At 40.2% G+C, this 12,993-nt stretch overlaps 1 protein-coding gene across 5 annotated transcripts in view; it reads left to right on the plus strand.

The window, feature by feature from the left end:
* The window catches only part of evlb (Enah/Vasp-like b), a 66,536-nt gene that overhangs the window by 35,225 nt on the left and 18,318 nt on the right, over positions 1-12,993 (plus strand). For all 5 annotated transcript variants that reach the window (XM_022194428.2, XM_022194425.2, XM_022194424.2 and 2 more), the window contains exon 2: positions 11,053-11,221. In XM_022194428.2, coding sequence (XP_022050120.1) covers positions 11,053-11,221 — 169 coding nt within the window. The remainder of the gene's footprint in view (positions 1-11,052; positions 11,222-12,993) is intronic.

Below are 12,993 nucleotides of genomic sequence, written 5' to 3' on the forward strand. Positions count from 1 at the left end.
CTGCAGACTGAGTATGCAGTACGGCAGCTCCCAAATACAGTGTGAAATGGAATAATTCTTTGAAATACAGTTTCCAAACATTTATCAACTTCTTGCCAAAAAGATGAATTTGGGGCAAACCCAGAATATGTGGTAATGATTGGCTGTAGCTGAAACAAACAACCTCTGACAGCTTGTATCAATGCCTTGATGTGTCTTTTGTCAAGGGGTAATAAAGAATCTCATGATACTTTTCCACCTGAATTCCCTCCAGCTGTGTGATTGAATAGTTTCCCATTATAGTTTACAAATATTCTCCCGTTCTTCTTCAGATATTTGCACTCCTCCTTCTCTTTCTCATTTACTTTTAACATGTTGAGTGTTTGGGTTTTGTATAATCTGGATATTATTCCATGTCCACTCCCGGATACATTTACGATGTCACTGCCCAGTTTTCTTGATCCCTCATCCACGATCTCATTCAACCAGTGTCGTATCTGTAAATACCTTTCTTGGTTTATTTTCATTGTAGTGAATCATTTTCTTTTTTGCCTTTGTGGTATTGTGACATGTCTGAAGTAAATAACTGAATACATCACTGCTTCCAAAAGGAGAAAAGCTCAAACACTGCAGAAAGCGCATCGTCAGTGTCTAAATCTCAGTGATACAATCAGAAACTGCAATATATACAGGGTGTCCCAAAAAAACTACATCATTTGAGGTGTTCATGTTGGAGTGACTACATGGTCAGGAGAAATGACGCTTAATAGGATTTATTTTGGACAAAAATGTTTTATTCTACAAATTTCAAATGAAAAATTCAGGGGGATGGTAGTTTTATAATGTTCCAAAGTTATTACAAATGTTCAATGTGTGCACAACTTCTGAGATTTCTGAAACTGCCGGCCGTCCAGATCCTTTTTTCCGACACAAACAGCCTTCCTCTTGAAGCTTCTTCTGCCACGTCCAAACCTGCTTTCCTGTTGGCGCTTGTTTATGAAATTTTCTCACTAATTCACGTTGCGCATTCATATTTGAATGAGTTTGGGCGTACTTCAATGCACAGAACACCTTTTCCGTTGGAGTAAATGGCATGTCTATTCCTGAAAGCAGAAAAATAAAAATGATTACACTTTGAGCAAAAGGAGCAAACAAATTTTAAACAAATTATTAGATGATGAAATGTCAGGGTTTTTTTTAGCCACCCTGTGTATCTAAAATGCACAATCCTACCACCTTGTTGTATAAGAAATGAATTTAATGATCTTCATAAGATTATTTTAAGGTTTAATTTGTAGGTTTTCAGATGTAAAAAAAAAACCTGTATTTATATTTTGTAGTTGCATTCTTGGGACTCCAGATAATGACTTTGACTTTCAGTAAAAATAAATCCAAAATCCACTGCAAAACTTGCTTCAACTAAATTTCCATTTCTATTTTCTGCTTGTTTCCTCCATCAGCCAGCTTTAACAAACGTCTTTTGACTTTCTGCCTAAGTTTCCAGCAGCCTTCATGCATCCAAAGCCGAGCGCAGATACGAATCTGTTCCATGAGCGCAACACGAATTTGCATAGAGCGACGTGTGTGGCTATTTTCGTCTGATTCTTCTTTGTTGTTGGTGCACCGCTGCCTTGAGCGTCGAGGCCTCGGAAAGTGGAGCAACACAATAGCTTTGATGTAGCTTTGTCTCCAGGGTTTTGTACTGTAAGAGCTGCAGCCGGCCTGCTGCGAGGAGACACATGCAAGACCTTCCGACAGCATGGATTAGTGCTGAAGACACGACGAGGACCGACGCATGCAAACGCTCTCAGTAATACAGAAAATACAGCCAACACTTAGAAGAGGCTCCTCTCTAAGTGACTCACTCCCCCTTTGGCTGCTGCGGATTCATAGAAACGCCAAGAAAATGAGGAAAAAAAAACCTTCATTCAGTCTCAGTTTCAATGGAGCTCTACAGAGATCACTGCTTTTATTTGTCTTGCACATAAATTATGCAAAAATGTGAGAAATTCAGTCTATACTCTTATGCAAAATGCCATTACCAAGCAGTTACTGTGCTAAATTTAAATTCCACCTCCCTCTGTTTGGGCGATTTATCAGCAGGAGAGAGGATCAAAGTGCTAATTATGTTTCATGCTTTGGGGTTTTCAATGTGTGTAATTCCAAAAATATTCCTGTGTTTTTCTACCTGCATTTCCTCTGAGTCGACAGCGTATCCTTCAGCTCCGACAGCTCTCGGTTGTGCTGCTCATCTCGGATCAGGGGAGCGACACTGAAAGAGTAAATTTAGTTCAAGCAGATGAGAAGTTTGGCACCAGAAATAGAGAGACGTTAACGGCATGACGGTGTGGGTTAGAGTGAACGAATGTGATGGGACCAGGTGTGAGCAGATTATGTCCACGTCTAAAAACGGAGGGCTCGAGCTGTGGAAATAAGCTTTTAAAGTACAATACTACTGTCATGGAAAGTAACCTATGACATTTTAGCCATACGTGCTGAGAAATGTACCGATGTTACCAAAAATGAAGGGGGTGGGGGTGAAACGCATTTTCGAAAAGATTGATCTTGCTTCAGAGTCCGACAGCATTAGCATAGCATTAGCATGAATATCTCCATCTTCTGCTTTTGTCTTTTGTTTAGTAACATGGGCGAAGTGAAGCGTGATGTCAGGGTTGGTAGTTCTGCGTGATACAGCCCTATATTCAAATCTTAAAATTAATATTCGGATACCACCACAACGACCGAATATTCGATTATTCAGATGTTTGGGTCCAGCCCTACTCACATCATGATGCTGCCACCGCCGTGCTTCACATCATGATGCTGCCACCGCCGTGCTTCACATCATGTTGCTGCCTCCGCCGTGCTTCACATCATGATGCTGCCACCGCCGTGCTTCACATTATGATGCTGCCACCACCGTGCTTTACATCATGATGCTGCCACCGCCGTGCTTTATAGTGTAGATAGTGTGTTTTGGATGATGTGCAGTGTTTAGTGTCCAGCAAACAGCATCTAGTCTGATGCTCAAAAAGCCCAATATAGGTCTCATCAGTCCAAAGAAGCTTCTTCCAGTTGACTTCAGTGTCTTCTATGAGATTTATGAGCTTTTTTCAACAGTCTCTTTGTCATTGCCACTCTCCCATTAAGCTTTGATTAGTTGTCTCTCCCATCGTAGTCCCTGAAGCTTGTAACTCTCTCAGAGATGTCATAGGTGTCTTGGTGGTCTCTCTCACTAGTCTCTTTCCTGCATGCTTACAGACTTTTAGAAACATGTGTTTTTCTGTGTTTGATATGATTTACGGTGCTACCTATTTACGCCATAGACAGAAGTGGACTCTATAGTATGTTTTAAGATGAATAGAACCGAAAAAATCTGCTTTGGTTCGCACACAGAGATGTAGAACAATGAATTTACCTTAATACATTACTCATTAAAACAAAAAAAGTAATCTCAGTAATTACTTTGCAAGCTATTACACCCAACACAGTCAAAGCGCTGCAAAATATCTGTTAGCACAATCTGCACAGTGAGCTGGACTTCAAGAAAATATGTAGGGGAAACAAAAAATTTTCTGTTGGAGAAGTAAAGTGGCAAAAAACTGGAAGGAGTTTGAGTGAAGCAGCATCTCATTAACCCTAAAGTGACCCGAGACCCAGAGGACAGCAGCCGAATGGATGGAGTTAGTTTTGTGCTCTGTGTTCTCTATGTATCTCCGCATTTGCAGGAGATGAAAAAGAAAAGAGTACATGGGTTCGTTTCAGCGATAATTGGACTTTTCAACCCTGCAAACATTCGATGGTACGACTGAATAATTCATGTGTTTTTCATTGCGGATCCTCATTAATGTGACCTCAGACAGCCATTCTAACTTATTAACTTAACATGTTTGATGCTAAGAACTTAGAACAGGAGCTAATTCTGCTGATTTCATCCTGTTAATCTGTGTTAGTCATTTAAGCTACAAATCAGGCTGCAGTGGACACAGATGAGGAACTTTAATCGTTATTTTACTGCACGAGTTCAGTGTGCTGAGACTGAAAGTACGAGGAGAGGAGCTGCAGCTGTAATTTGGGACATGCATGCATTCGATGTCAGTATTTGTGCTGCATTCAGTTGCCGTTGGCTGCAGTCATCATTGTCTGTCAAGGTTATGCTGCACAAAGTCACTGAGGGGTGAAATTGTGTTTGTTCCTGGAGTAAAAAATAGTCCAGACAGAAGTATTATAATGCTGCTGAAGAGTGGCAGGACTCTAATGACTGAGCACCTTTTCCTTTTGTATGTAATTCCTCTTCATCAATCTTTCAGCTCCACTTTTGACTGAAGGAGAAGATCTTGAGCTGCTCTCTGAGATTTTTGTCTGTCGCTGTCAGCTTGAATTTACCGCAGCAGCGACTGGTCGTGTGCAGACTGATGATGGTGGCATTTAAAGTGTGCATCTCTGCATGACTGTGTGCTGTCAAGGTACATTCAGAAGCATCTGATTTATTCATGTCCTGCACAGTGATTGTTAATTTTTCAGCCGGTATGGCTTCAAGTCGATCTACACGCCGTCCCCGTGTTTGTGTGTCTGTGTTTATGTGCGAGTCCAACTGTCAGTCATGGGAAACTTGTTTTCTTGTTGCTTCAGAGCTCCTCTCTCTGTCTCCTTTCACTTGGTCTCCTTCGTTTTTCTGCTCGAGCCCCTTTTAGCACAACAACGTCATTTATTCATGCTCCTGGGCGTTCGATGCCATTTTCAGCTACTTGCCAAAGACTTCTTTTTAAAAATTAACAGATTCGACAAGTTAACAAAAATAAATTAAACACATCGTTGCCCTGATGGTGCAGCAGCTGATTTTGAGTACACATCAAATGGGGTGGATGGTTCGACCTGAGTGGAAGTTATTTATACCTGCAGCTTGAAATACAGGCCACAGATGAAGCTTTTTTTTGTTGCTGTGTGGTTTGAATAGATTCCAGTCCTACAAGTTTCAGCTGCCTGCTAAAGCCTTTCACTTTGAAATGCAAGAAAATATTATTCCCTTTATCCCAATGGTTGCTTGGTGCTTTCTTTCATTGAATTTATCTCGGTATAATGGATGAAAGTGTTGTCATTTTGTGTTAATTTTGCGTTTAAATCAGACACATTAACATGCAGTAAGTATTCCTTATCCACTAAATTTCAGTGATGTGTGCCATGTTGCCATTTTAAGTCACCAATCAGCTACATGATTAGAACCACTGGTGACTGGTGCAGCGATCATCACAGATCATCTTGTCAGGATGCAGTTTTCTGCTGGTAAACCTTAACACTGGAATGTGTGTGAATGCTGCCTCCTCCACTATGACGATGCAAATTGCTAAGAAGCCGTTTGAGGAGCAAAAAAAAAAGCCCAAAGTGTTGACCCCGTGGCCAAACTCCCAAAATATCAGTCCAACAGAGAATCCATGTGGTGTACTAGGAGTACCTTGGACCACCCTGTCTAATGGGGGCCCCACTCTGCAACCCAAAGGATTTTCCACTAACGTCCTGCAATTTAACATAGTTTATCATTTTTGGGAAATTGTAGTATTTGTGCTTGAGAACTGTGGTGATTAGCCTTGCTTAGCACACAACTGGAAGCAGCTATTTAAATTTAAAGTTACAAAACACACCTACAAATAACTCTAAAACTAACGAGTCTGAATTCAAGCTAGCAGGTCTTGACACTTTAACATACTAACATGCTCACATTATTGTGAACAGTAACAATAATGAGAAGCTAAACTTTATAAACACTTCTCTTAATAAACTTAAAAGCATTTAACTTAAAGAAAAAATTACTAGAGAGACTTAAAATGTCAATAAAAAATATGTTAAAAGCAAACAAAAATGCTAATGTGCTAGTGTATTAGCTTAGCAGGTCTAATGCTCACCAAGATTATTTGCTCTTTTAGTATGTGGTGAAGATTATATCAGCAACAAGAGTAAAATTATTTGCCAAATGTATTTACAAAATTACCTACATTTTTACAATTCAACTCGAGGGGGACATAAATGTACAATGCTAATGTAACTAGCATGGCTAAAAACAATAATTTGTTATTTTAGTAAGTGCGGAAACTGTTTATCATTTGAAAAAACAGTAATGCACTTGTTATTTTATCCTTTAGAAACTTCAAAATGTTGTTCTTGACCGACTCAAGCTGTGTTCGTAATCTTCATGCTAAGCTACGCTAATCACCTCTGGGCTCCACACTTACGGAAGTGACATTTGTATCAATCTTCTCATCTATTGTCAAGAATAAGCTCAATGTCAGACTTGAGTAAATCCTCGTCTCTGTCATGTCTGATGCTCTCCTGTCTCTCAGTACCATATGCTGCATCCTCATGCTTCTCTAAAAGCCAAGAATTTTCCGTCTTTTCAAGTACGCCGGCCCGCGGGCGGGCCGTTTTTTTTTTATCGGTATACGCTTTTTTTAAAATAGAAGGACACTCCAAACACGATTATACAAACACTATACACACATAGAAAGCTGAGATTCTCATGAATCCACCGGTATAAACCACTTTCAGATGTGATTACCACAGCGGGTAATATAAACACATTTATCCAACAAACAACAAGTCATGTAAACGTGCACAGCTCACCTGTCGACGCAGTTTGGACGCTCGTTTCTGGTCATAAAAGAAGATAATCCACAAAAACTGGCCAGAACCCAAGCTTAGCCATCCAGAGGAAACAATCCAGTATAATACTTTGGCCAAAACATGTCTCGAAATAAGTAAAAAATCCAGAAAACGATCGGCTCCGTGCGCGTGCACGCGGCGCGTGGTGGCGCTGTGCGTTTCATATTCACTGCATCTTTCTATTATAACTTTATCATACACGGTCCTATTTCCTTTGTTCGCGATTCAAAATGGATACTGGAGGCTTCTTTTCCGCTTCAAACCGGACTTCAACCAATCAGGTGACTCGTTTCCGCCTACTTCGGCGATATAGCCAACCATGGCCGAGTCTGACAGATATCGATTACATCACTTGATTGACTTGTTTCTCAGCAAATCACGCCGGAGGAAACGTTAGATTGACAGGCCTGGTAGCCAATGAGCTTGCTGAATGGCTTGAATATAAATCCCGCCTCTGCCAGCGGCTTTATATGATATTTCATTCGTGAGCTCCGGGCTCCACCTGCTGTTTCTCTGTATTCCTCTCAATCTGTGTGTGTGATCGACACTGAAGCCTATCTGAAGTGATTTTTTGAGTTCTTTATGAGTTTTTGGAATGAAAATAATGTGAAAATGAAGTGAAAATGAATTTATACCATTCTGTAGAGACTGTGCACAGTGTATAAAGATTGTATCCAACATTGACAGGGGCGGAGCATATCAGTACAAACATGTGTGAAACACTCATTTCTTGTAGTATTGCTCTGAAATTTTGACCTGAACTATGTAAGACCCCAGGCTTTTGCAATATTGTGTTTTCAAGCTCTTTCAGTGCTGCCACACTGATTTTCAGATGTTTTATTAGGGGAAAAATGTAGGCGAGAAAAAAATTCATCCTAATTCAGTGTGTGCCAACATGAAATACTCTGTGCCAGTAGCACCTAGAGTAATTCTGACTGCACTGGGTGAAAATTCAGGTTGTCAGCTTTCAAATGAGACCCCAACCATGCATGTACTCCAAACAGTTCAAGAACAGCATTCAATTTACTTTCTGTAAATCTCAGTAGAAATTTCGGGCGGAAATTGCCTGGACCTTAAAGGGTTAGCAGGTCTAATGCTCACCAAGATTATTTGCTCTTTTAGTATGTGGTGAAGATTATATCAACAACAAGAGTAAAATTATTTGCCAAATGTATTTACAAAATTACCTACATTTTTACAATTCAACTCGAGGGGGACATAAATGTACAATGCTAATGTAACTAGCATGGCTAAAAACAATAATTTGTTATTTTAGTAAGTGCGGAAACTGTTTATCAATTGAAAAAACAGTAATGCACTTGTTATTTTATCCTTTAGAAACTTCAAAATGTTGTTCTTGACCGACTCAAGCTGTGTTCGCAATCTTCATGCTAAGCTACGCTAATCACCTCTGGGCTCCACACTTACAGAAGTGACATTTGTATCAATCTTCTCATCTATTGTCAAGAATAAGCTCAATGTCAGACTTGAGTAAATCCTCGTCTCTGTCATGTCTGATGCTCTCCTGTCTCTCAGTACCATATGCTGCATCCTCATGCTTCTCTAAAAGCCAAGAATTTTCCGTCTTTTCTCTTTTTTTCTCTGCTTCTCTTCTCTGACGCAGCTCTTTATCTTGGCCTCAAGGGCTGATCCACTAATTTTAGCTTGGCAAGGAGGCAAAGACACAGATGGGACTCTTCTTGTTAATCTCATTTGCAAGTCAAAATTGTTTCTCCATCTCTCCCCTGTGTTTTCCTCCTTATTCCTTCACATAGTGGCACCCTGATTTTTATTTTTTTCCGTCTCCTGTTTACTCTGCAGATCTCCAGCGTGTCGTTTGTCGGTAAAACACAGTGAAAAGGAAATGCTGTTCTGGTAATGGGCAGTTACACTTTACACTGAAGTCTTTGTGTGGAGAAGCTCGGTGGTCTGACAGACGCAGCACTGCAGGCAACAAACACTCATTACCATCAGGTCTCATTAAGAACTTCAACAGATGCTGGGCTTAAGATTAGACTATTAGTGTAGCACAGGATTAGAAGACTGAGTTGTTTTCTTGCTGTTCACTGTAATTATCTCAGACGAACGTCACGGAGCAGCATTTTACAGTCAAAAGAAAGTTTGACCTTCGAGACCGTTTCAAAGACACTATTGAATATATCTCTTCACTTTCTTTTTCTTTCCCAGACAGTGTTTTGACTCAGGAAATATGAAGGTTTTAAACTATTGGTTCGCTAACATAAAGCCTGTTCAAGTTTTTCTGTTCAGGACTTTAACCAACTGATTGGATTTTAACCATTATGGGAACCAGAAAAGGTCATAGTGCCCCGTGGTGTCTGGTATCAGGACGTTGGTGGTGGTTCCTTTGGGTCCTGTGGGTTGGGGAATGGGGCATCCTTGGATCAGGATGTTTCAGTAGATCCTGTGGAAAGTTGGATCAATGTTTTGGGCTCTTTTTTGTGTTCCTCAAGTTGTGTTTGATCAGTTTTTGAGATGTGGAGAAACTCTTTGTCCTGATGGGAGATGCTACTGCCATTGGAGATGGCTGTTACTATAGAGGGTTTGGTCTGGAAAGAACATCCAGATTAATGCCAGTTTCCCAGCAGAACATTGCATTGCAACAGTATGATTAACGTGGGAAGCTTCAGTAAAAAGCAACAGGACTTCTCTTTAAGGTCCTGGAAGATGTTTCACCCTCGTGTCCAAGAGGCTTCTTCAGTTCTAAAAAATATTCAAAATGACCTGAAACATGTCACAAAAGACTTTAAAATTATCCTAAATAACTCAAAACTGTTAAAAATGAGTTAAAACTTGTCATAATTTCCTCAAAATTGTTCAAAATTACTTGCAGTGTGTCATGAAAGACTTGAAAATTGCACAAAATGACTCAAAACCGGTCATAAATTATGTAAAAACTATTGGAAATTGCTTGAAAATTTACCCAGAATTGTTAAAAATATGGCTTGTTAATGTGGCATATATGCCTCAAAATGTGTCAAAGAATGAGACCTCTCTTAAATGGCTTGATTATTATCCAGAATGACTCCAAACTTGTCTAAAATGACTCGAAATGAGTCCAGAGTGAAATAACCTTGTCCAGTTCTGGAAGCTTCAGGAGAAAACAACTGGACTTCTGTTTTAGTTTTCACTGATGTGCTTAACCAACTGTGTGTTTGTGTCTAAAGTGACTCAAATATGACGAAATGACACAAATGTTGTCCAAAATTACTTGAATTTTGTCCAGAACAAAACAAACTTGTCCAAAAATAGCTTGATGCTTGTCAATAAAGACTCAAAAGTGAACCAAAATTACTTGAAATGTGTCAAAAATTACTGTAAACTGGTCCAAATAGACTTGAAACTGAAGATGCCTCTTGGATAAGAGGTGAAACGTCGTCAAGAAAGTAAAGGAGAAGTCTAGTATCTTTCTACTGGCACTCCTTGGATCATCATCACCTGGATGACTGAGAATCTACAGACATAAAACTGTCCAACATCATTTTTTACCTCAGAGTGCATGTGTTTAACCAATTCTGTGTTTGTGTCTAAAATGACTCAAACATGACCAAATGACACAAACTTTGTCCAAAATTACTTGACACTTGTCGTAAAAGACAACAGTGCAAAACGAATCAAAATGTCATCGAATTACTTGAAACTTGTCAAAGATAACTCAGAAATTGTCCAAAATGATTTAACACTAGCAAACCCAAGAGTGGATCAGTTGATACATATCGCTATTGAACCCAGAGAAGAGCCACTTGGCACTAATCCCTGGTTTACAGATGCTTTTGTTATGACAAGGAGGCACTAGTGTGCGCATTACCGCTTGAACTTGGGATTTCAAGTGTTGATCACCAGCCATTATCAGGGACAAAGCTCACATTCCTCAGAAATGGTCCTCATTTCAAAATGAATAGACAGTAGCCAGAGCCATCTGGCACAGTTCTGGGAGTAAAAAAAAAAGGCAAAACCTGGGTTTTCTAGTGTTAAAACTGAAGAAGCCTCCCAAATAAGGGGTTAAACCTCAAAATAAGAAGTGCAGTTGCTTTTTATAAAAGCTCCTCAGATCACCATGAATTGGATGACTGAGAATCAACACAGACAAGATGATTAACATTCACTTCACCTGTAAGCGGTTTTAATGTCGCAGCTGATGGAGCTATAAAACAGTCACCGTTAGACTTGTACACAGCTCCTAGCTTGAAAACTTATTACTCTGCACCTAAAAAAAAATAAAATCTAGCCTGAAAGAGGCAGAAATAGTGTTATTACATTCACATTAGGTCTGAGAAGTAATTCTTTGAAACTGCAAACTGAAAATTTATGAAGAGAGTGGATTTGTACCATAAATCAGTCGTTTTGTGGATAAACATTAACTGCATGTGATTAAATGTTTTTCCTCTGGTTTTCCATCAGTGAGCAGAGTATCTGCCAGGCCCGGGCCTCCGTCATGGTCTACGATGACACCAGTAAGAAGTGGGTCCCCATCAAGCCCGGCCAGCAGGGCTTCAGTCGCATCAACATCTACCACAACACTGCCAACAACACCTTCAGAGTGGTGGGCGTCAAGCTGCAGGACCAGCAGGTAGCAAACCGCATTATTTCAGCTGTTTACTTCAGCATTTTGTTCACCTGAGAGTGAGATATTGCACTGTGTAGCGAGAGGATTGCACCACACAAAACATTCAGGCTGTTCTGGAGAGTTTTTTTTAACCCTTTGATGCACAACATGGGTCAAAAGATACCCATATTCTATTGAAGAAAAGATCCATATTCACTGAAGTATGGATATCTTTTAACCTATGTTGTGCATCAAAGGCTTCAACTGGTTGTTACTGCAAGAGATGATATGAGTGGTTTTAACAGGATCAGGTGCATGTGAGAACCAAAGCAGATATTCTGTCGGTCAGTCTGTTTTGGTGTTGGCGTGATCATTGAAGGTCTTAACAGAGCTCCTCCTCCTCCGCTGTGTCTCAAATGAAATCTTCTTCCCCATCTGTCAGTCTGTTCGAAGGCAGCAGCTCATTAACACTTGTCTCGTGTGTTCATGTGTGACATGTAGAGTCAAAACACGCAAAAATAACTGAACTGAGCTGACAAAAACAGAGATGGCAGAAAGTAGCAGAAAAGTGATACTCAAACTACAGGATTTTCTTTTTTTTAATTGCAATATGTAGGTGCTTTTAGTGCAAACTTAAAAAGCCAAAAGTCCATATCAAAAGAAGTTATTCTCAACAAAAAAAAGCTCTGCTCTTTACCTGCCTAAAGACCACTACACACTGTGCGATTTTCGGTCATCACAGATAAAATATAACAATCGTGAGAGAATCGTGGAGATATCTTTGGTCTTGGCTGTAAATCGGTGGTTCTACGTCGCACTGATACAGGTTCAAGCATGGCCGTTGTCTTGGTCTTGCTGCAATAAAATTCTGACAGTGTCAGAACTTTGGGGTGATCATCTCACAGTGTGACTGCTGCTGCTGCGACCTACATCAATTAATTAACCAGTAGAAATGCAGAATGAAATGACGTATTGATCAGTGCGACACTGGTGCTAAACTCAAGTAGATGATTTGCGGCGACAATGGCAAAACATTGTTGGAGCGTAACAGTAAATGCTAGCATAAAATGCCAGTAGATGCTAACAAGTACTTCCTTCAAGCTTCCTTTGCAAAATTGGCATCCCAAATTGACCTCTCTCCTCCTCCTTTTTCTCGGGATTTCTCTCCAAACACATAAATGTCAGACAGGCGAGGGCTCCATTCATGTTTTGCTAGTGTCCCTGTGATTGTAGGTGGTCCGTTTATGCTTCGGTTGTTTATTTTTCCTGGATGACGCATTATTCTTGCGCATTCAGGTTGACTCACGTACATCGTAGACTGAGATTCAGCTGCGTTTTCATTGTGCAAATTGCACACAGCAAACTTCACGTTGAGCCCAAAGATTATTAGATTCATATCATACAGTGTAGCAAGCTGTGCACTTATAAGATTGTTAAAATTTCACAGTGTGTAGAGGACTTTAAATATCTTCTTTGAAATCCAGGCTTTTCTTTCATTACTTATCTACATCACCGTGTGCATATTGCCTTTTTAGCAGCAAGTTTGACCCTCAAATGAAAAAAAATCACATGCCTGCACTCATAGATCTTGGGTTATGATACATAACCAACATTATCTGGCTCCACCTGACCAATCAGAGCAAACACCTCCTGCTATCCCCACCCTCCTCATCCCCACTTTCACCCAACTGGTCGAGACAGATGGTCGCCTTTCCAGAACCAAGTCCTTTTTCTCCTTCCCTGCTCTATGCTTTTTTTCCTTCCTTTCCATTGTCACTCATGGGGAGTCCAAAGGC

The sequence above is a fragment of the Acanthochromis polyacanthus genome, chromosome 16 (genome assembly GCF_021347895.1).
Source record: "Acanthochromis polyacanthus isolate Apoly-LR-REF ecotype Palm Island chromosome 16, KAUST_Apoly_ChrSc, whole genome shotgun sequence".
NCBI classification, from domain to species: Eukaryota; Metazoa; Chordata; class Actinopteri; family Pomacentridae; genus Acanthochromis; species Acanthochromis polyacanthus.